This window comes from Porites lutea, chromosome 2 (genome assembly GCF_958299795.1).
Source record: "Porites lutea chromosome 2, jaPorLute2.1, whole genome shotgun sequence".
Taxonomy (NCBI): Eukaryota; Metazoa; Cnidaria; class Anthozoa; order Scleractinia; family Poritidae; genus Porites; species Porites lutea.
The window spans coordinates 44,214,026-44,238,817 of record NC_133202.1 but is presented as its reverse complement, the minus strand read 5'-3'; the positions used below and the strand labels follow the sequence as shown (position 1 = coordinate 44,238,817).

The 24,792-nt window shown below is 39.2% G+C and overlaps 2 protein-coding genes across 2 annotated transcripts in view; both read left to right on the top strand.

The window, feature by feature from the left end:
* LOC140926270 (gamma-aminobutyric acid type B receptor subunit 2-like) overlaps positions 1-24,792 on the top strand; it is an 80,508-nt gene that overhangs the window by 1,198 nt on the left and 54,518 nt on the right. Inside the window, exon 3 of the mRNA XM_073376036.1 lies at positions 1,679-1,745. Coding sequence (XP_073232137.1) covers positions 1,679-1,745 — 67 coding nt within the window. The remainder of the gene's footprint in view (positions 1-1,678; positions 1,746-24,792) is intronic.
* LOC140928651 (gamma-aminobutyric acid type B receptor subunit 2-like) lies at positions 4,907-11,158 on the top strand. Its single transcript, XM_073378430.1, has 6 exons — positions 4,907-4,914; positions 7,052-7,184; positions 7,925-8,032; positions 8,773-8,898; positions 9,270-9,608; positions 11,144-11,158. Exons 1-6 carry the CDS (start codon positions 4,907-4,909, stop codon positions 11,156-11,158), a joined length of 729 nt encoding a protein of 242 aa, XP_073234531.1.

Sequence of the window (24,792 nt, the reverse complement as noted above, 5' to 3'; positions counted from 1 at the left end):
CATCTTTGGTCTTTGAATGAATAATAATAACAATCAGCTAATGTGAACTAATATCTGAAAGACCATCCCGTGTACGTAAATGGCATATTCGAGGAGTTAGGTCTCACTTTATTTTAGCTCTAACGCATTACTTTCCTAGAGTGCCCCTCCCGCAGTAGAACCAGGTTTTTTTAAAATGGCCTTTTGGTGATCAGTGCATTCCTTCATTGAGGAGAAAAAAAAGACCTTAACCTTCACGGGGCTATGACAGTTGCACTCGGTTTTGTAACCGGCGCTCGACCAGCCCTATGAGAGAACACTGCAAGAGTCAAAATCCTGTAAACGAGAAATTAAGAATTTGTTCATGCTTAGCGTGCGTATATCGAGTTATGGATGCACGCGGGAAGTTTGGAGAGCACGAAAGATGCGTAAGAGTTGCACGAGGCGATAGCCGAGGGCAACTCTAGCTTCTTGAGTGCTCTCCAATCTTCCCAAGTGCATCCATAACTCGATATACGCACAGCTAAAAGCATGAGCAAATTCTTTTATAACATAGCTGACAAAAATGCTTGCTTTTTGATTAACTGCAAAATTCTCGTAACGCGCGACTCAATAACAAACGGTTCTATTGGCTGATTACGAACACGCCACAATCGTCTAGTTTGAATGAAAATATTCTTTCTGTAAAAGTGAGAAGGAAAATTTGTTTCTTTATTCGTTAACGGTCAATGGAAACTAAGCAGAAACAAAGGTAAAAGAGTCTTAAAGTTCACCTACAGTTAAAATACTAACATGTTCGTAAGAAGTTGTGGAGTATGGTTTGGATTTGCTGAAAAGATGTTTACGTTTTGCCCGGCGAAACCCAGAAAACATGTTTTTAGCGAAGACGACTGTCATCCTTCTTTAAACTTATATTCATTTACGAACGTTGGCTGGTCATTAAGGCTATCTGAGAAGACCTGGCAGCAGTTGTTTTTGTGAGTAGTAAATTTATGTCTTCTTGTGTAATTTGTGTTGTTATTGCGAGAGAAATTTTCCTGCTTCAGTCGGATTGTCCGGAGATAAAGCATAAAAAATTTAAAAACAACAATAAAAACGGAAATTTTGCCTTTAAATGTTGTTGATGACCAGTTGGTGTCTGCACTGTTGCCAGTGAATGTCTTTCGGCCAAAATTTGCTGCAGCTGATCTTCGACAACATGATTTGCGAAACGCGCAACTTGCGAGTTTTTTTTTAATTCGGCTTTATTTTTGCTGCTTGTTGGATCAGGACCTAAAAAGTCAATGCCGATAGAAAAATTGGGCAGTTCTTCGCTGGTTTCTTCCATATCTTAAAGAGAAGGAAAAGTGCACTGCAGCTTAAAAGACGACAACTTTGCAGCCAGGTAAAAGAAATGCTCACGTCATCTTATTTACGCACGGGCGTGCGTAAATAAAGATTTTGTTCATAGCGGGTCAATAGGACTTAGGGTGCTATGTTATAATGTAAAATCGTGCAGCGCCCGTGAAATAGACAAGTAATACGATTTGTGACTATTTCCAACTACTTACATAGCCCTAGTGGCAAAACAACTGTTTGAACGGATCTATCTTCGAGGTATTCTGCAGTGTCCTGGCCCCGTCGTCAATTCAAAGCCTCGTGGCTATAAAATATACAACAATGAAATATATTAGTATGTTACATATTTATTAATTTTCAGGGCCCAGTGTCTTTCAACCCAGACAAAAGGAGAAAAGACGTTATTATTGTTCTACAGCAATACCGAGGTATAAATTATTAGAAATTTATACTCATTTTGTAAACTACATGCAAGAATTTAAACTAAGGCCCGGTTTATGGATGCCCGTTCCGGTCAACATTAATATAATAAAATGGCATCACAAGTGACTTTTTTGGCCAGTGCAGCATTTATTATGGACCCGTTGTGTATTTTATGTCATCACTACACAGGATTTTTTTTAGTGTGTTGTTATTTTTTTTTAACTGCATGAATTATTTTTTATTAAGGCTGTTCACTTTTTTATGTTTTTGTATGAATAAAGTTTTCATGAGTACCACAAATTATTTTTTTAGTGGTACTGTTTGGAGGCCCGTTCTGGTCAAAATCATGACAATACTTTGCACCACAAGTCAATTTTAATCCAACTGCAGCAAATATTATGGACATGTTGTGTATTTTTGTCATCACTAAACAATACTTTTTTCAGCGTGTTAGTAACTATTTTTAGCAACAAGAGTTATTTTGGTTTTAATTATACGAATACTTTTTTCTATCATGCCATGCATCATTTTTCAGTGGTACTTCTAATTATTTTTCCAGTGTGTATCACGAATTATTTTTTAATAATTGAGCCAAGAATTATTTTTCGCGGTATCGCGAATTTATTTGTTGGTCTACAATGCATTGCGGGCCTTGCATTTGAAGTGGACTAGTTCGAGTCTTTGACCGCCTTGGGCGACCATTTTGAAAACTTCGCAAATGGAGGAGTGCTTTCAAAGAGAATGCCAAGGCGAAACATTGTCAGGGAAAGAAACGAAAGAGGTTTTCGTCTTTCTTACAAAATCTGTCAAGAGCTAGTAGTCTGTTGTTATTGATGAGGTTTTCTGGACCGATTTAATAGAGGAGACTACGAAGGGACTTCACAACTCGTACACAATTCCAACCCTTATTCAACATGAGTCAAAGCCTTATACTGGAATCTCTCGTAAACGACCACCTCCCGTAATTATAAGCGATCGCGACCACTTTTTCGGCCGACAGTTTAGAATTGTCTATTGTTTTCAACCTCCGGTAAGCGACCACTTAGCACATGGTCTTACATTGTAAAAATGGGCAAAAAGGAATTCTTTCTTTGGCTGTCATTATTGTCTACACATCTATTACTGTGTTCATTAGTTCGATCTATAACTACAGTACTAACCATTAACCTTGAGAAAAAGACCCAGATTTCCAGGTTTCAGTTAAAGAAGTTAGGTTTTAGAGGCATTTCTTTACAAGAAGTCACTTACACAACCAAGATTTTGTAACAACAAATTTGTAACGCGCGTAATCTAATTAATTGCACTTCCGTAAATGAGCTGTCACGTAGAATAGTAAGTAAGTAAGTAATAGTCTTTATTAAAACCAATAATGCATCAACCGTGCCTTATTTACAATGAATATAAGATATGAAACAAATCAAGATAAAAAGAAATACAACTAGCTACTAATGGCAAACAATGCTAAAAAGACATCTGTTTACAAAAGTGGATTTAAAACGTGAAGTACGAACTCTAGGTAATATGTAATCATGGCCCCTGCTGCGTAAGTGCCTAGTACGTCTCGGCGGTAAGAGATCATCAAGTGCAGTGGTATAAAACTACCAGTAATTGTCAGTGGAAAGTAAACTTTCATTATTTTTTTTAGAATAAATGTACCACTCTATTCGGCTAGGTTGAGTTAAAAATTTCGCCCCTGCGGTCATCCGACTCTCGTAAGCGACCACCAAGCTTAACCCTTTAAGTCCCAATATCAACATACAAATTCTCCAAACTGATCCTCATACATTTCCTTTAAGAATCAGTTGAGAGAATTTTATAAAAGATCAAAGCATTTTCTCTTTGGTGATCATTTGTTAATTCTCATAACCTAACTCTTGACAATGTATGGATATTGTTAGGAGAAAATTGATGTTGGTCACCATTGGGACTTTAAGGGTTAAGCCTTTGCATTTTGGGCGGTCGCTCGCTTACGAACTTGGGGCCCGTTTCTCGAAAGGCCCGGTAACTTTTCTGGCCCCAAATTATATATTCGAATCAAAATGTGAAGAGTAAAAGCGCGGGATATAGCTGACAAACCAGTCCTTTTTGTTTTGTTAACGGATAGTTTTATCGAGTTTATCTGCAAAACTGTTGAAACCTCGATCTTGAATGTAAACAGCAACAACTTTCCGGGCCCGTTAATTATTGGGACTTTCGAGAAACGGATCCATGGTGCATTAATTATGAAAACGTATTTTGCAAGCAGTTTTACCGAAATGAACATTTTTCTCTTTTTGAATTTACTTCGACCGGAATTAAGATTGGTGTCTGAATCAATTCACCCGGTCTAAATAATTTGGGTCGGCCTTAATTCCAATTAGGTTGGGCTCATGAAAGTTCGGCCTCTGAGATGGGCCTAAGAACTAAGAAATATCTAAATCCAATACTTTAATTCGTAAATGAGTTTATTTGCATGCGCACGAAGCACCATTAGCCTGGGAGGCAGGCCTTGAAATGAAGTGTTAAACAGACCTCTCCCTTTTCTCCTTTCACTTTAGTTTCTCCCCCTACCCCCCACCCCCTTTCTTTGCCTCCCCCTCTCCATTTTGGCTTTGCCACGCACACTAAGTACCATGGGGAAGAAAATCTGATTATCTATCCATGCGAAAATTATTTTGTCACTTGACCGTCCATTTTAACATCGGATCATTCCATCCTTATCAGCTAGTCAGCCTTTATGTATTGCTACAGTGAAGGATATCATTCAATTTCTGTTATTATTATTATTATTATTATTATTATTGTTATTATTATTATTATTATTATTATTAGATTATTGTAATCATTATCGTTATCATTATTAGGTAATTTATGTAAATAGCGCACTGAAAAAAAAGAAAGATGGCGAAGATTGAGTAAGCTTAATCCTCTCCATTTTATCTCATCTTTCAAACTCTGTGAAATCTTTGCCGTGATTGGATATTTTAAAACCTTTTTCTGACTTCACTATATATACAGCAGACTAAGTTTTAGCTTAAACTCAGGTCACATTATCCACACAAATGATATAAATTTCACTGAATTTTATCGCAGATAAAGAAAACAAATGGGTGAACGTTGGTGAATTCTTCGAAAATGAAAGTGGTCAATTAACCTTGGAATTTTATGAAGGCATGGAAAAAACATTATGGGAAGGTATGTTTATAGGCCATTTCCGAGTTTAAAAACTCTCTCGTTCAAAACGAAGCTAATTGCAAAACCTTTTTTGTGAAAAAAAGCTTTTGTTTGCATGAGATCAAAAATAAAAAAAAATCATTTTCATGTCAATGGCTTTATATTTTGCCTCGTTTTAAAACAGAGGCTTGGGGCAACTCGAAAATCGCCTCCATGAAGCGGCCACCTCCGCGGTGCCGGCAAATACAAAATAATCTCTGGATTTCCCATTATACTCTCATGTAACTTGTGTTCAGTTCAAAGGTTCAGACTTAAAAAGTACTCATGCATAGTTTGCTGATGTGTTTTATAGCTGGAAAACCTTGATAAACCATCAGACCAATAGATATTTTATTAACTGTATACTAATCGACCTCGTATTTTGCTCAAGATGGACGTGTCCCAAGCGACAGATCGCAGATAATAAAGCAGCGAATGGATACTCCGCGTGCGCTCTTCATCATCTTCTCAACGGTGGCCTCCTTTGGTATAGTTCTAGGGATCATTTTTATAGTATTCAATCGCTACTACCGCGATTGCAAGTGAGTTTCATGCACTCTTTAATAAAGGAGCAAGATAGATGTTTTTCCAGGGTGGGGAGATACCCCCATATGTAAACTACATTGGTATTTATAAAATAACTAAGATAGTACTCGCGCTCTGATTGGCCGAGAGGAGTGTTTGCATGAGAGTATGTAAACATGGTTGTGGCGTCAAGTTGTTTGGCTTTTCGCGCGCTAATCACGCAAGCACGAATTTGAAAAAGTTTTCGAGTTCAAAACTCGACAAGTTTACTGTATTTACCCATTCCTTCGTCGGCTGAAACATGGAAAATCGTTACAAAGAAGGTGAGTCAATTTTTCTTCGCTTTAGCTGACATTTTAAGCGAGAAAAATCCGTATTTTGCAAAGCATCTTTTTGCAAAACAAGAACTGATTACGCGTGCAAGACTTCGTGGACAAGATTTTGCGACTGGTAAGAATTTCTCTTTTAATCAGTGCCATACAAAGAGTTTTGCGTTTTTTTCTCGGGAAAGTTATTTTATAAAAGCAATAGAAAACATTTTTCCTGTGTTTGCATAGCCTGATATAAACACTCGAGGCGTTGGGAGAATTCTCGACCGTTATGCAAACCCTCGCCTTCGTCTCGGGTTTGCTTAACTGTCTCGAATTCTCCCAACCCCTCTCGTGTTTATATCAGGCTATGCGAACACGGAAAACGTTTTCTTTTGCATAAATCCTGGCTGAGAACCATTACGCACACACGGGAGCCTATGACACTAGTGGTGGACTCCTGGCAGACATCAATCCCAACTGGATTCGGAAATAGTGTAGACCTTCGCAAGAGTTATGGCGGACGTTTCCTGAATGGCTTTTTAAAAAGAGTTTTCTACGGAATACAAAGTGTCGCAAGAGGTGATTGCAGTTTTTAAAAGAGCACGATCGATACCGGAGAAGATTGGCCAAATAGTACGGTTTTGGATCATGAACTTCAGAGTTTAAAAACAAAGGAACGGCCAGTTTCTTAAACGACTTCAAACCTTTTGGTACAGTTCTGCCTTGTCTTCCACTAAACCTCAGGTTTCCGCAGATTCTTCTTTTTTTTGATCGATAAAAGTCAGCTGCGCTCAATGCGCGGTGACGTAAATAACCCACAGTGCTTTTCGAAAAGAGTAGGGGACGTAGATGGGGGAAGGGGGCTGTTACGGGCCTGCAGTTATGTAGTTCTGTTGCGGTGACCCTTCCAAAAATTGGAAAATCTTAGTACATGAATAAATAAATAAATACATAAAGACCTTTATCAAATGTTTGAAGGGGTAGAAATATCATGTGATGCAGTGACTGACCGAAATTTAATGGCATGTGAGGTTCCACGCATAAAGTATGTTGGATGGCAAAAATTATACGGTTAGGGTCGGGTGAAGCTTAATTTATTGAACAAGTCACCCCAAACTCAAATCCTTATCACATAATTTATGCCATTTCTCAGGTCATGAGGTAACTCGATCTTTTCTCTTTTTATACTCTCAAAAATGAAAAGCAACGAGTATCAAGAAATGTTTACCGGTTTTCTTTTCGCAGTTATGCAGACCTAACGCAAATGTTGGCCTTTTTTCTAGATTTATTAGTCTATCTGTTCCGATGTTCAATGATATCATTGTATTGGGATGTATCATGTGTTTGAGCACAATATATTTATTTGGAATCCGGAAAGTCAACGATGCCAATAGAACCATGCCACGTATTTGCAAGGTGAGGAGTGACGTTAATTTCATGTGGTTATCTACCAGTCAAACCCATAACCGCCCCCTTACCCCCCCCCCCCCGGGGATGGGGGGGCAAGGGGGGCGAAAAGGATTTCATAATTCTTTCAGCATTCAGCCTGTGCAACGCGTTCACGGGTCATTGTTCATACATTCACTGTTTTGTTGGAGCATTTGAGAAGCCCGTTAAATGAGGGCTTTCTGGAATGAACAGTTTTTTGAAATGAACAAACCTCCGTAAGATAGCTTTCGGAGGCTTAATTAAGATATTTTGATTGTGCTAAATAGGATATTCATATTTGAATAAACGGTTTGACGCATGGGGAAATTTTTGAACAGCTGTCCGTGGGTTGGGAATTTGACGCTTTTTCAAGCGCTAGCCGTCGGATCATGCTACCATCTGAACAGCACTATACAAACTCACCAGGAAATTTAACCAAAAAAATCAAATGCCTAGGGGGTTTGCCGGGGGGGCATGGGCGGTTTTGGAATTGACTGGTACATAACTGTGGTAGTGGCAGTGTAACGGACTCCCATAAACTGAGCCAAGAGGTATTCACAGCCGATGAAAGGAGATTATCTGAGTCAGACGACTAACTTACGCGCGGTCTTATATATACATATTAATTTTAACTACTCTCAGAGATACTATCTGTTTTTCTTTTAATTCTTTAATTCACATCAGAAACTCATCTGTTCACATTTTATGATGTATCTTATTTTTTTCAGACTCGTGCGTGGCTCTTGAACATAGGATTCTCCTTGGCTTTTGGAGCCATGTTTATCAAAACCTGGCGAGTTTACAAGATTTACACAAACATACGTATGAGAGTCGGTGTAAGTGTAACAAATTTTAAAATTGCTAGCAAAAAAAACTTAAAAAATATATTGGAACAAAGCAATTATTGGATTCGGTTTCGTATGATCTGGAGAATTGCGCTGATCTCGTAATTCTTCAAATCCTAATCAGCCTTAACCAATAATTGCTTACCGTATTTATTCGATTAAGCGCCCAAACTCGAATAAGCGCCCATCCTGTAGGGATGAAAAGTTAACAAGCAACTAGCCTCGAATAAGAATCCATCCCACCCACTACCATCTCGCCCAAAAAACTGAAGTGGACAAGATAGTTGTTTATCATTTCCCTACTGCCCATTATACTTATCGTCGACTGATCCATTTGCAGACGTTACGCTTTGAAAAATCGACGAAGCAACACGAGAGAGTTCGCTTATTGACCTCACTGACAATGAGATAGAAATTGACTAGGTTCTATTAGGAGACTTCCCTGAGAACAAAGTTCTTAGTCGTTTTTAAATAAACTGAAATAAACGGTTACAAATTCTGCTTTGCCACATCTTCACGTTTTTTTATTATTTACTGTTTTGTTGGGAAATTAACTTAGTACTTGCTAAAAATAGCGAAAATTTAATAAGCGCCCACTCTCAAGGCCCAGGAATTTTATAACTGTCATAAACACAGAATCCTTAGTTCAAATCATAAATAAGTGCATTCTCTCCGCTATACAATGGAAGTTGTTTGACTTGCTAATATCTAAAATGTTCCAAATTTATCAGTTGCGATTGTCTGATTGGCGGATTCTGGCTATGGTATTTGGGATCGTTGTGATTGACGTGGTGCTGTTAGTGGCTTGGGAACTTACAGACCCGCTCCAACATGAAGAAGCAGTCGTGGACAAGAAGGTTAGTGGACAGATTACAACCTACACCAACAAAACTTTTTCAGCGTATATCTTACACGATATTAGCACTTGTTGAGAGGTGTTTGTAATGCTGATTTCAGGTTTATGAAATTGCTCTATTCATGTGCTTCGAATTTTTACTGTATGATTTCATGCGGTGAGCGTATATGGCCACATTCACAAAATGTTATATTTCTGTAATCTTTGGAGGAAAATTCAACTGGGATCACATGGACTTTGAAGCTTCCAAATAACAGTCAGTAACTATAAACACTATTCACGATCTGAAATAACGCGTACGTGCTCTCCCGGCGAAGTGACCAGGTCCTTGGTATTGACGATTAATACTTGTATTTTCGGTTTTCATTGCAGAATGATCCAGGGGATCACCTCAAAATAATAATATCTACAATAAATACATGTACGGGGAAAAATATGGAAATGTGGCTGGCATTGATTTATGTTAGCAAGGGAATTCTTTTGCTTTTTGGGCTGTTCCTCGCTTATGAGACAAGAAATGTCGTGTATGCGCATTTGAACGACTCGCGAATCATTGGAATTTGTGTGTACAACGTGGTTTTGCTGTCCACTGTTGGGGCGTTCTTGGCTCTAATTTTGAAGAACGAACAGTATGTAGAGTCATACTCCGCACTAAGTGTGTGTATATCTTTCCCAGCTGCAACCACTATATCGCTGATCTTCATACCAAAGGTAAAACCTGATTTATTTGGCCATTTTCAACAGATAATTTCATTACGATTGTCACGGATTTAAACACTCGAAGGTCGCATCGTCATGGAATCACTTGTATTCATCTGACATATCACTCCTAGTATTAAATTTATACAGCCGCCAGGCTGCCTCGTTTCCAGGCGCCGCCTGCACTACTGTTGCAGAGCATCAATGATAGGAAAGCTATCCTTCCCATGAGACAACGTGGGCCATTTAAGCGCAAGGAAGGACGCCTGGAGTCGAGGCAGGCCGCCCGACGAGTTCACTTAGTAGAAACCGGCCAGCTGAAATCCCGTCTTTTTAAGGTGGATTTTTACCCACATTCGTGCGCACGTAAATTTCACGCGCGTAACTAATACAAAAAAGTGTGAAAGGTCAGGCGTAAACGTTAAAGTTAATTGAACCTCACCTAAACGTTTACGCGCGGCCTTTCATACATCGCTTATCTATATATTTTATTTACGCGCGTAAAAATTACACGATTGTGGACTGATCCACCCTTAGGCTGCAGACTATCTTGTACTTCCTGTGCGTGACATTTGATGTGCATATTACTACTACAGTAATGATATTCAAAAAGAGTTGTCGGTAGACCAAAAGAAATGCAATGCAACTCATTATGTTAGCAAGATTCCCTGCCAGTATTTCAGCGGGCTAAGCGTGCACGCAACACCTTTACAGGTATTAACGAAGTCGGGATATTCCACAACAGGGTTCCTCAATCCCGTAATCTCGACCCAAAATTTCGTGCAATCCCTTAAACCTGATGCTTTTTTCGTCATTGCACCTCCAATCCCGAAACTCGCCCTGATTTTGCTTTAAAATCCCGAATCCCGAGCTTCATGTAAGGGAAATCCCGAATCCCGAGCTTCAAATAAGAGAAATCCCGGATCCCGAGCTTCATGTGAGGGAAATGCCGAATCCCGAGCTTCAAATAAGAGAAATCCAGGATCCCTAACTTCATATAAGGGAAATCCCGAATCCCGAGCTTCAAATAAGGGAAATAACGAATCCCGAGCCTCAAATAAGGGAAATCCCGGATCCCGAGCTTGAAATAAGAGAAATCCAGAATCCCAGCTTCAATTTAGGGAAATCCTGAATCCCAAAAAACCCACTGGGGACCCTCAACTGGTTAAACAACACTGTTATCATCTAATTATTCATTGGAATCGTAAATTTTTCTTTATAGTTGATACATCGCCTAAAAGCAGGCTCCGTCGACGGGTAAACCGTCGAGAATCAGAACAGGGCTGGACGCCCTAACCACACCAGGGTTGTCCTCATTACGAGGTGCAAATCTAGGCATTGAAATTAAGGTTCTTGGTCGCCAGTAGCTAGAGAAAATATTCAAAAAGAGAGAGAAATTTTAAACTTATTTGTTGGTGCAAGAGATCATAATAGGACTATTATGGCTCTTGGTTGGTGTTATCCTTTTAATTACCCGGGTTGTTTCTAAACTCGAGGAAGCGCGGTTTTGCTTACTCTTTTAGTGACTGTTAATTGTTTGCTTGTAGGGAGGAAGATCCTAGAAGGCGTGTCATCCTAGCGCCATATATTTTCTCCTTTTAGTTAACTGGATGCAAAAAGTTGTAGTTGTCCCTACGGCTGCGAGAAGAGGCTGCATTTTGCGGTGTCGTGGTGAACTGGCGTGCGAAAAGTACTTTTCGCTGGCCAGAATGTAGCCTCTGCTCGCAGGGTAACTAAGATACCCCGCAAACGATCCTTTAGTTCTATAGAAAAAAACAAACCTGATTGCCGGGATTTCGACCGCCAAGGATCGACAATTTTTCAGTCATTACAACTTTCAAGCGTGCAAGGCCAGTAACCTAGCGACGCAGCGGAAAGCTGAGAGAATAATAGTCCATTTTACCGTTACACTAGGTGAAAACGAGGCTGGAGTTGACCGTTTATTGATACAACCCTTCTCCTTTATTACCGTAATCATGTTGTTCTTATGCTATTTAGTATTTTATAGCAATTTTCATAAAAAAAAGGAAGGAGGTTTGTATCAACATAAGCTCAAACTCAGCCTCACATTCACTCAGAGGCTAGCGTTCTTAGCTCTGTAAAATGGTTTATTGATGAACACCAATTTCCTTGAGTCAAATCCATCAGGATATTTAACAATTATTCCTCGAGCCCAAATGGGCTATTGACTCAGAGGCCATGAGGGCGAGAGGAATAATTGTTTTAGTAATATCCAACTAGTTGGTCAAAAATATCGAGACAAAACAACTTTAGCTAGCAAAACGCGATTCAGCCGTCATTAGTTTTGTTCTCATAGCCGGCGCTTTTCGCTACTAGTGGGCTATAACATACCGCCTAGTAGTAGCTCAACCAATCAGAACGCAGCATTGATAATAGACCAGTTTATACATCGATAATAATTTTCCATACAAACTCTTACATTACGCTACCCTGCGAGCATCTCGAGAGAGGCTGGGTCGTAAACAAGCCAACTATGCGAATGACAGCAACGCGAACGATTCTGCACATCCTAAAAGCCACGCCGTAAAGAAACTTCTGCTCGCAGGATAACAGTACGCTAAGACTACCTGAGAATACCTGTCAGAGAAGGCAAATAATTAAGAACCTTAAGCACAACATCGTTATTTCAGTTAAGAGCGAATGTCTGTAAAAATCGAGCAAAATCGAAATTTCGCGGCCACAGTCAAAAAATCATTTTCGCTCATATCTTGTCCATAGATAGGCATAAGTAAGTCACTAAACGTGGTGTAGTTTGTTTTTCAAAAGGCCGCTTGGATTTGGAGAAAATCGACAAAATCAATTTTCGTGGTCGGCGACTTGAAAACAACCAAAATTTGAGGCAAAATGAGGCGGTCTCAAAATTTCGCTCGCACGCACACAGGAAGAACGCGGGGTAAAATATTTCCCAATAAATCAATTTATAAAGGGTTCTTCTTCTGGTCTGGTAATGAATTCTCATCTTAACGATAATCTGGAAGATAAACAATGTTATTTTAGTTTGGGTTCTTTTTCGACTAAACGAAATTTAAATTTAGGCTGAAAGTTGCGTTTTATATTTTAGGCATGTGCTACACCTTGGTTTTGCCTGAAACTCAAGCCAGTTGTTATTTAAACATTGTGCTAAAACATATGTAAGGATTGGCCTGGGTAATTAAATTTGTACTTCACACGAACCTTCTGAAGTTGAATAAATTTTGCTTGAAATATGAGACTTTTCAAGAAAGTCGGTTGGTTGTTGCTCGACAAGTCACGATGGCTGGGCTCTCCAAACGAAACTTAACTCACAATCGCACTTGTATTAAAGACATTTGAACTGAAACGATAATTTTTGTTACCTCAAATGCATTTTCCCGTTCTTGTCAACTGGCATTGCGCCTTGTCCCATGCTAATCAACCGAAGATCCAAAAACTCGAGGAAACGTGGTGCGTGAAAATAACCTCAAACAGAACATGGCCTATCTTTTCCGCAGTCACACTTTTACATCCATTGCCATTTAAAAATTGTAGGTCTCACAAAAAGTGCGATTTTGATAGTGAAACTTTCGGGCTGCCGATTCCTCTTTGGTGATAAAAGTCTGGTCAAAAGTGTTTCGTGACAGTATTCACAGGCTTCCCAATCTAACCATTTGAGCGACGCCTTTTTTTAATGTTCTTGCCAGAAGTAGCATATTATGCTACTAACAATCCAAATCATGTTTTTTTTTTCTTTTTTTCCTAAGTTTTCTTAAAGTTTGCTTCCATACCATACTAAATAAGTCCAAAAACATCGTTTTTCACGTCAACTTTCCCCCGTTGCCTTGTATGTGCCTTTGATTGACTTCAGGCTTCAACCGCTAGCTATTTCACCGCGTTATTACCTATCAGGCGGCTGTCTTTCCTCTCATATATGCAAGTTCCATTTTTTTGGATAACAGTTTTCGTAAACTTTCTGATTTCGTAAATTTTTCTAATCTGAACATGGTTATTCGATCGTCAAACTCTTGTTTCAGTCTGTTTATATACAGAGGAACCCCGCCTTGGGATTACCCCGTTTATACGATCACCTCTTGCCTCAGCTCACCTCCCATAGTCTTTCACCCGGACGTGAAAATCTCCGAGTCATTTTATCATTTTGAAGACCTCTTTAATGCGACCACCTCGGTATCACGACCAGGATTTTATGGCCCAACGCTGGTCGCATCAACGGGGTTCCACTGTATTGAAATTAATAATAATAATAATAATAATAATAATAATAATAGTAATAATAATAATAATAATAATAATTAATAATTGAAATTAATGTAAAGAATTAAAATTTAGGCCCCGCTTATATGAAGAAAATTTGTCTCGAGCAGAAGAGTCACCCGCCCATCCGAGCTTCCCTTAATAGGGAAAGGGCATGATCTCAGGCTAAGCTTCCCTGGAAGAGGCAACTTTTCACACATTTCCTTACTGAAAACATAGCGGACCGTTTAAATTACAAAACGTTTGCTCGGCTAGAAGGGTGACCCACTTTGTCCAGTCACCCTTTTGTAATGGTAGGGTCAGCCTCCTAGCCGAGCCAACGTTTCTCCGTAGGCACTTTACGCGCTCTCTATTGAATAAAAAAATTCCTGTTTGAAATTTCGGAAAAACCACGTGCCCAGTGGAAGGTACATTCCAGTTGCAAAGACCAAACCAAAGCCACCGCGAGTTTGGTTATCGTGCTTGTAAGCAGGATACAGATCATTGGTCCTAGGGAAAAAAATTTTGTCAAATGAAAGGAGACATTTCGGTCCGACCGTCTAGATCAAATCCGATCCGTATCGGTAAAGGGCTCGCATAGCCAAGGCGAGACAATTAGAGCATGCGCAAAGGCCGGTTGGGCCAATGTTTTTTTTTCGCTCGGCTAGGAGGGTGACTCTCCTACACGAGACAGGTTTCCTCCATATAAAGGGAATTAAAACTTTCGAATACAAAACTTGTAATAGAGAGGGAATCAGAAAAAATTCCAAAATTCACAAAAAAATAATATTCAAGCCCTTGTAATTTCGATCGAAAAGACTACTCAAGTTGCCCTGTGGATGACAGAACAGTTGTTCAATTATATGGCGCCGCAAAGAACTTAGTGATTTAGATAGCCTAAAAGGGTTTTCAATGTATTTAGGAGGAAACTGTCGTTGGGTGCCCCTGTCAACTATCGCCTAACGCTACCACTACTTTCTTTACCCACATAGTTTTTTTTTTCAGTTTTACTCTCGGTCATTTGCCATTTTCTGAGTGTGCGCTTTGGTACCAGTCTTGAGACTGAAACTTAGTAGCTCGTTAGAAATTCATGATCAGAACTCTTGAAAAGAAAGTCTCCGACCATAACTTTCTCTGGCAGTCATCAATGAAACGGATATTGAGGCTGCATCCGCTTCTGGGTCCGTTCAATTCTCGAAAGTCCCGATAATTAACGAGCCCCAAAAGCTGTTGTTGTTTACATGCAAGATAGAAATTTCAATAGTTTTGCATCTAACATGATAAAACTATCAGTTAATGAAAAAATGAAGTATTTTGCTAGCCGGGACCCGCGCTCCTCACATTCCTTTTACATCGATTTAAATATTTGATATCGGGCCCGAAAAGTTATAGGGACTTTGGACAAACGGGCCCCAGGGACCCGTTTCTCGAAAGTCCCGATAATTAACGGACCCGGTAAGCTGTCTCCGTTTACATTAAAGATCGAGGTTTTAATAGTTTTGCGTCCAACATGATAAAACTATCAGTTAATGAAACAAAATGGAGTAGTTTGCTAGCCAGGAGCAGCGCTCTTATTCTTTATATTTCGATTTGAATATTTGATTTCGGGCCCTAAAAGTTACCGGGACTTTCGAGAAACGGGCCCCTGTGGTCCGATGCCAAAGGCCGCAAGACAGAATTTACTGGAAAAGTAAACTTAATGCTTTTGCCTTAACAGTGTCCTTTTATCGTGAATTTGAAGACGTCAGGGCCTAAGCCATTGGTAAACACGTTTCATTCCAGCTTTTTAACTTGCTGTATCTGCGGTATATCTTCTTAGTGTCAGATTTTAAAGCTTGTTTGAGTAGCCGAGCATGCTGTAAGGAGGAAATTGTGTGATATACTTTGACATATCTTTTGGTAAAGGAATCAGAGACGAACAGGTCAGCGTTCTAGACCCCAGGTTTCTTTCATTGTATATATTCGATACTAGAAACTGAAACTCATGCCTTAAGTCTCCACACTTAAGGAGAGGTTTGTAGATTTGAAAATAGCGCTACGTCAACTACCACTCCACAAGGACGCCCTGCCTGGGTAGCGTTTCCCCAATTACTTTGCAATATTTTCTTAGTTGCGTGTGCTAATGTAAGTTTTTAATGCTGGTTAGCCTGTGCAAGCATTTGAAAAGGGGGAGACAGTGTTTAGAGCGAATTGCTTACCTAACATCCTTGAGCAAGAGTTACAGCTTAACCCTTTCGACGGATTCTTCTATCCCCTCAACGGCCTTTCCATCGGAGTCTTACTAGGTAGTACCGAAGTAAGATTCAGAGCCACCCTTCCCCCAAATATACATATGAAATAACGTGATTTTTTTATTGATTCTTCACTCAAAGCAAAAAACGCTTCCGAGATCATTTATCCAGGTTGTCCAAAGTTTAAAACCTACTCAGTGTTCGTGTGTACTGGCAGGGTGTATGATTTTGATGTTTTCCAAATTCCTTAATAGTCATTGCTTTTATCACACGCGCAGGTGTCCGCAAAACTGACCACCACTTTAAACTTTTAAATCAAGTACTGTTGGCAGCCAGACTATGCAACCTTCCAGTTGTTGTATAATTGAACAAATAACTTTGGAAACATCAAAGAAATGTATAAACAATTTTGTTTTCTGTTCGAAGGATGGTGTTCGTTGTCACGCAACACCACTCCTTGTCTTCTCACACTTCCTCCCTGTATGTTGTAACTGATTCTATTAAGTGGTAAGAACATCTTTCAAATCGCCGAAAATGTCTTAACATATTTTTCTCGTGAAATATTTTGTTCAACCACCTGAAGAATTTAGATCATAACGCTCATTCGGTTTGAGTGACGTTTTAATTACCTGGCCCATTTCCAATGACCTCTCGTTAGAGGTCAAATTACAAAATGCCTTAGCGCCAGCAGAATTTTGGAGCTCGAGAGTAGAAAAAGTAAAACAAGTCCCCAAAACTATAAAGGTAAGTTAATTTCTATTGCATGTTAGCAAATTAACTATCGTAATATAAAGATACATCAGGTTTCTTCTCAAGAAATGCCAATGATCCCTTTCGGCAACAGCAAGCCATTGGTGAATTATGCAAATGTGTCATATTTCATTCAAAATTTGGTCAAGTTCAGAAGGTTCGTCTGAAGCGCAAATTAAATTACCCAAGCCAGTTCTTACATATGTTTTAGTACAATGTTTAGCTAACTTATAGCTTGAGTTTCAGGAAAAACCAAGGTGTAGCACATGCCTAAAAATTAAATCGCAACTTTAGGTCTAAATTTAAACTTCGTTGAGTTGAAAAAGAACTAAAACTAAAATAAAATTGTTTACCTTCCACATTATCGTTAAGATAAGAATTAACCGCCACACTCGGGCTAAAACCCTTTATGAATTGATTTATCGGGGAATATTTTACCGCGCTTTCTTCCTTTTTTGCGTGCAAGTGAAGTTTTGAGACCGCCTCATTTTGCGTCAAATTTTGGTTGTTTTCAAGTCGCCAACCACGAAAATTGATTTTGTCGATTTTCTCCAAATCCAAGCGGCCTTTTGAAAAACAAACTACACCACATTTAGTTACTGACTAATAAGTATGTATGGACAAGATATGAGCGAAATTTAATTTTTGACCGTGGCCGCCGGTTGCTCGATTTTTACAGACATTCGCTCTTAAGAGGACATGGGACCTTTCTCTTTCAACAAGAGGGAATACTCTCGATAAATAGAGAAAGAATTGTCTAGTCCGACAAAATAATTTTAGATAATTATTGCGTAAGTTAAGAGCTACATCTTTTTATTTAGGAAAAGCGTGCAGTTTAAATTGAGGTTGGATTCATTTTTACGTATTTAAGAACGTAGCCTGTGTTCAGAATTTTAAAAAAAATCTTCTGACCTTATCCAATCTATGTAAGTTTGTTTTAAACGTTTTGGGAGAATTTGTTGAAAAATTAAAATAGCCTTTGTTAGCCTGTATGAGCTTCCACTCATTCTTTAAACGTTTTCCTTTCTTTGGGTGGTGGGGGTGAAGAAGGAAACAGATTGTGATTCACTTACCAATACGGGAGTTTGATAGCGTGCATTGCTGGCGTATTTTTTTCCTTTGTTTTCACTACAATAAAAAACAGCGCCAAATGAATGGCCGAATGTCTAAAGAATTTTGCTCGAGATTGTAGCGATGTAAAATGGAATGAATAATCTGAGCAGATATTCTATTTTTACTCTTAACCCTGCTTCAATAGAACCAAAAAAACTTCTCAGTTACAATAAGAGGAGCTTTTCATTCACAGAAGTTCCATGAATTTTCCGAACCACGCGAAGAGCGCAGAGTTGACTAACCCTTGGGTAAGAAAACATCCCATCGAAATTTGCCGTTAGATCTGCATAGCCCATGAAGCGTCAAACGTTTCCTCTCGATAGCTCTATTATATTAATCTTTACCGGGACTGCGAGTAGTCTCTTATTTTTCTTTTAAGGCACAGTAGATGGAGAGCATGCGTGAGGTGAGAGCAACGAAGCCGCGAGGAACGAGTGCGGAAGCCCGAGCGAAAAAAAATTGCTCTCTGCGCTCCAATCTCTGCTCCCATTAATTTGCACAATTTAACCTTTTCACTAGCGTGGCGTGTGGCTCTGAGGAAAAAAAGCCAGGACGACCGCTTGCGATCTAAACTTTGCCTGTTGATAATGGACAGAAAAGGTTCCCCATCCTTATACCTTCTCTTGACAAAATTAATGGTGCCTCATTCACATACCTTGTTTAGAATGTTACATCCCTTTTAACTGCTGTAAATGCGCTGTCTTCAAAATATGAAAAATTCACAAAACTAGGAAATTTTCTCGACTTTTTCACAGCCATAAATTCTTCTGTTAGCCCTTTTAGGTCTTTTTACAGAAGGAAATGACAGTTTTCCCTCCCCTTTCACATACTTCAACTAGTGAAATCCCTGGCATTTCATATACCTGTGGCCCGACGGGTACCTCTTTCGGGCGGAGCCTCCTCCAACTCCTCTAATGGATAGCCATTGAATAGAGCAAATGGAAGTGTTTGCTCGTCTCGATGCAGTTGACATAAAAACAGCAAAGTGGCCGGTTGATGATCAAGGCACCTGCTCTATATATAAATGAAGTTGAGCTTATAAAGCTAATGTGGCAAAAGAGTTTTCTTCTCTATAGGGGGATCCACACTTGGGGCACGAGAACGAGTACCAGGGTACCAGCATAAAATGGTGTTGTTTTCACACCTTATCTGATATGGGATTGTGTACATAGTTGCTCCATTTCTACCCGTCAGAAGCCATTTGGAAGCAGGAGCTTAGCAACGAGTACAAAGCAGTGGACTGCCTCAGAACAAACAAAAACAATGTGCACACAGGGACCCGGAGCCCACTTTCGTGTCCGAGGACAAGGTCGTTGTTACCGACACCGTTCCCGAATTCTAACGTGGGTACTTAAAAAAAGGGTTTGTTATTTCTTCCGTTTGTGACCGTGACTCGCGTCGGCGCCGTTCCAAGGCATCAAGGATGAACGCTGCCTATAACTTATGATCAGTTCTCAGGAACTGAAGCGGTTCCTGCTTCTCAAGTAACCAAATAATACTTCGTCATAAAACCATAATGTCGAAAAAAACTAAGGAGTTTTCTTTGAAAAATAAAGACAAAAGCGAAGACTAACTAACAGTACTCTGATGAACGTTTGTTGTAATGAGCAAAGAGAAAAGTGTAAGCAACTCAATTTATTACCAGACAAAAGATAAAAATAGCGCATTATTGCTTGTTGCTGACAGTGGGGACGCGGGGAGGGGAGTGGGGCCTTATAAAAACTGACAAGGTCTTGCTACCTGTGATTTAAGATCATCGTCTCAATCAGACGATTGCGTCATTTGGCAGGATCACGTTCAGCCGTTTGAGTTGCCTCCTTCATTTTTCCTTTTCTTCCTTAGCCAATCATCGAAATGAAAAGGGAAGGGGAAGCAAAAGAATCCACTCTTTTGTTCCAAAAGAGTAGGAAACGTAGACCCCTGTGGTGTGGTCTATTTCTCATTGGAGGTGAGGCGGATGGGGGGTGGGGGCTTTTATGGGCCGGAGTAGTTGCGCTGACCCTGTTGAGAACTGGCGAATCTAATTAAAATGAAATGAATTGAAATAATATAATTTCTGTGAAAGTAGAGAAATTTTGCATGGACGAAGCTGACAGCAGCGAGGACGTCACTTTAAAAATAGATTCGCGCAGGATTGATGCTTTGCTAGTTAGTCACTACTACCTGCAATTTGATGTAATCTGAAAAGCTGCCAAAGAATTTTGAAATGAGAAAGACTCGAATTCAAACCTTTTTTGTCGTTTTTTGTTGTGGCAGAAAGATGTAAGTTGTTTGGTTGTTTCCCGTGACTCATCTAAGCGTGCTGTTTTTAAAAGTTTCAAGCCCAAGTACCTGTGTTCCGTAGTTCTGTTAGTAAAAATATACATCGGCGAGAAAAAAAAGATAAAGCGAAACAGGAATTAAGTAGTAAAAGTAAAAGGTTATTAAAAACGCCCGGCAGTAAGGAATTCTGGAAAACTAGTTTGGGCGTTTGGGCAGTTACTTAGGCCGTCAGCCGAAGAAAAACACAAACACGAGCAATATCTTATATCGAGCGATATCTTCCATAGGTATATTGGAGCATGAAAAGCAATTGAATGTTATGGCAATGAAAATTCCGTTTTTAATGCCGGGTTACCTCAAACTTTGATATCCCAGCAACTGGGTACGTAGAATTTTTAAGCTTTAAAATTATTCTACCAAGCATAATTCTTTTACCAGGAAACTTGCACGTATGAGCCGATATCCTTTCTCAAAAAACGTGTATAGACTTTTTAATATATATAGTTTATTGTTAACAACTTATGTTCAGTGGAATTTCTTGGCCCTGTTGTCCTTGAGCAACATGGTTCTGAACGCGAATTTGATTATGACGCCAGAGAGAGAAAAATTTTTGTGTAAGCGGAGATTGCGGTGACTATACACAGAGCTGTAACGATGTTTTAATACCATGAAGTTATAAGAATATTCCAAAAGGTTGTAGAAGCTCCGACAATGCACATAATCTATAAACCAATTACAGCTACACGCGTTCGTTTCAAAGTTACAGCTTGTCTGTATTTGAGTCCCAGCAACAACAAGGCGAGAAGTCGCTAGGTTACGATACAGGAGTTTGGACGGCGGATGAAGTGAAGTTTCCTTGTGCAGAGCAACTAGGATCATAGTGTTCCCCAGAAACGCTGCAATGGACATGAAAATTGTTAGAGCTGAAAGGAAGATAAGTTCGCCATCTACACCGCTGATTAATTCAGGTGAGCAGAACACTTCAACAGTTGGTTTTCTGATATTTTTCATCTTCGGTGAAATTCGTCAGTGCCATATTGTTCCTCTGAGACACAATGACCTACAAGTGAGTGTTTTATATGAATGCTATGTTTTAATTTGGGTTAAAGTAGATACTGTATCAATTTGTCATCTGCCAAGTCAACTATTTGCCTAAACGTGCAAGCTACATTGTAATTCCCTTTGCACATTTGTCGCGTCAGTTTAACAATTATTTATCAGGAGCAATTTACAAAAAGCATAAACGTGCAAAAATAAATGTAAAGGAGAGCTCGCAGGACAAAGAAAGGTTGAGCAAAGTTGTCTCGGTACTTTTTCAATCTAGCACGGAAATATGATTAGCCAGGTGTTATGTCACAGCGCGGATGATTTTAATAACGTTTTTGGGTTCTTATATATGTTGGCGGCGAATTAGCAACGTGACATCGCAATAATTATCGATGGAAATTCCAATAACTCAAGATTTTTTTAAAGTTTAATATAGGTTTGAGCTATCACTCCTTCCCAGCAATTAAGCGAAGTATATACACCTAATTGCAATAGCGTTGTCATAGTTAAATCAGCTAAAAGGAACCGAAATGAAAACTGCAAAAATCCAAATCGAAATTAATTAGATACCTTTAAATCACTACAGGACGAATTTATTTTGAACTTAGACGCACAAACTTTCCCTTGGCATTTGCTTTTACTTCCCTAAAATGCCTATGGAGCAAATGAACCCACCCTTTCTAGACTTCTTAGCAGGCCTACTTAATTCCTATTTCGCTTTTTCTTTTTTTTCATTTTCCCTATATTTTTTTTCTAAGACAACTTCTGTCATTGCAATTAGGTGCATATGCGCATGCGCTTCCTATACTGACCACCGCCTGAAGTTAATATGGCTGGACAAGGTATAAACATGTTCACCACAATTAGGGTAACTTTTAATTTTGGGTCGATTATGATGAAAGGGAAAACGCGCTAAAACTTCATGACCATCACAGTGCAAGTGAACCCTTCATTTATATATCACTCTTCAGTAAAATATGGATGAATGTCAGGAGGGATAAAAGTACCTCATTTCTTAGTTATGCAAGGCTGGGTTTTGACGCAATAATTTTATTTGCTAATTCTTCTGTAAAATATCACGATTCTGCTTCTAACAAAAACCAAAAAGAGCTGTGCTTTATTTCGTTCGTAAAAGTTACAGGAAGAAGAGACTGAAATTTAGCAATAATTGTGAATTGTTTCTTCTTTGAGCCGCCCCCTCCTTTTCTGAGGGGAGGGGCGGGGAGGCGGCTGTACACAGGCTAAACTTTAATGAGCTCAGTGAAACTAACTAACTGACGATTTTAATGAGTTTTCAGTTCTGTAGCCGAAAGAAAGTTCTTAACAGTCGGCAAACACGTCAAACTGTGTGGGATGCGGTAATTTTGGTGTCTCTTGTTATATTACAAGATGTAAAATGAATAACACTCGTTTCTTATATATAACGGATATGTTAATTCCCGCCGATAAAACACCTGCTATTTTAATGCGCTGACGATAAGTGAACTTACACAACAGGACGGGAGAGGAAAGAAGACAACAAACCTTGTGTGACAGGCGTGACAATAATTTTGTTTGGAAAATCTTTCCGCCAAATCTTTCCTTTAAATAGATCTTTTTGTAAAGACCAGAAAACTTTAATGTTAAGTGAAGATCACTACATAGCAGGCAAGTTATGGCCCTGTCACGTTTCTCACACACAGTAATTTTGTTTAAAAAAAAAATTTACCTCATACTTCATCTTCCTTTAAACAGATTTTTTTGTAAAAGACCAAAAACAGGAGCCAAAAAACATTGATATTTAGTGAAGATTACGACAAAACACGCAAGTAAAAGCCCTGTCACGTTTGTCACACATAAGCGTTTTTCTGCCGTGCTATTAACTCACTAGGTAGATTAATGATTTAATTTAAAAAAAAAAGATGGTATCATTTCTCCGTAAAGGACTAGAATACAAAGTGGAAAAGCTCAAGTACAAGAAGCTTGGAGGTTATTCAGCCAAGGATGAGAATCAAATTCGAACTTCCAGTTGGTAAATATACCATCCCGGATCAGTCCACACCAAGTCAACCTCGTCCCCAGGGCTTTTCCCTCAAAAAGTGGGTGGCCCGCCCCACCCATTTTTTGAGGGAAAAGCCCTGGGGGCGAGTTTGACACCAAGTTTTACAGTCCTTATTCATTAAGACAATCTATCATTTCTTAGTGAAGAATAATTAGGTAGAGTGGGGGGGGGGGGGGGGCTTATTAATTTTCTTCCCCTGAGGCTTATTAGAGGAAGAGGGCTTTGAGAGGGGAGCTTAATAGAGGATTTACGGTATTTAATAAAGTAGACCAAAATGTTTACAAAAACGCCAACAAGAGCGTCCTCAATTCATGCCAATCAAATTCCTCCTTTTTAGCAATCGGCCCAAGCTTTCCCCATGATCTTTTCACACCTGTTACGAAGCGCTTCCTTCACGGCCGAACATTAATATTTTCCAGTTTTTACTGAACTTTTAATCCAAAATATTTCGATAACGTGCTCTTAGCCTAATTTCGCTCAAAATTCACGAACATTGCGGCAGGTGTTGGAGGAGCAAGCTATCGTGACCGATTTTGGAAAAAAAAATACCTCCCGGCGTCGAGAAATACGGCGGCAAGTAATTTAGGTAATGACGTCAATCCGTTGCTATGACAACTCCGATGTCATCGTAACATAAGCAGCTGTGGTGGTTATTTTTGCAAGTCTTAGTTAAAGGTAACGTAGTGAATGCTCAAACTTGGGCGGTATTGCAGATGAAAAACCGCATCGAGTATGTAATTAAATCTATAATTTCATGTTGCTGGTATTTACTTTTTCAGTATATTTTAGTTAATTTTTATACACATAATTTTATTTCATTAGGGCTCCCGTTTATATCTGCTCTGCTCTTGGCGCAATAGATTCGTGGATAATTCAGATAATTATTTATAAGAAGGTAAAAGAAAACGAGTATAAGTTAAGGTATAAGTTATTTTATTATATTTATCATCCTTGGCTGTTCTACAGTAAAGAAGGTCACGACAGAGGATTTTTCCTTGAAAGTACGTTTCAATTTAGCATGAATTAACAGGTAAAATGCATACAAAACTAACTCGATTGACAGAATAGTTGCCTTAATGTCACTTTTACAGCTTGCCTCACTTCTCTCATGTTCCAACAGTACCACAACGGGTTTAAAGATGAGTTCAAGTAAACTACACTTCCTGTATATTGCGTGGCAAGGTGAATTGGCAAGGTTATCCCTCTTTGAGGTGTTATCGCCACCACCACAACAAACGGCAGATAACAAAAAACCAATGTTCCCTGCACCCACAGTGCAATGTTCACTGCCTTTCTGTATCGAGCTATGTTCAGTGGAGTTGCTTGGCTTGGTTGTCTTCTAAAAATGGTCAACACGAACTTGATTGTGACGCAGAGTAAAGAAAATTTTTGTGTAAGCGAAGATTGTGATGAATAGGCACAGAGCTGTACCTATGTACTGAGAAAATGAACTTATAAAAGGATTCCAAAAAAAAAAAACGAGAGGCAGCAACAATGGACAAAATCTAAAAACCAATCACAGTTA

Bases quoted from the DNA above. Each gene is read 5' to 3' on its own strand.
- LOC140928651 (XM_073378430.1), top strand. The intron at 7,185-7,924 runs GTGAGGAGTGAC...TATTTTTTTCAG, and splicing joins CCATGCCACGTATTTGCAAG to ACTCGTGCGTGGCTCTTGAA. The intron at 8,899-9,269 runs GTTAGTGGACAG...TTTTCATTGCAG, and splicing joins AAGCAGTCGTGGACAAGAAG to AATGATCCAGGGGATCACCT.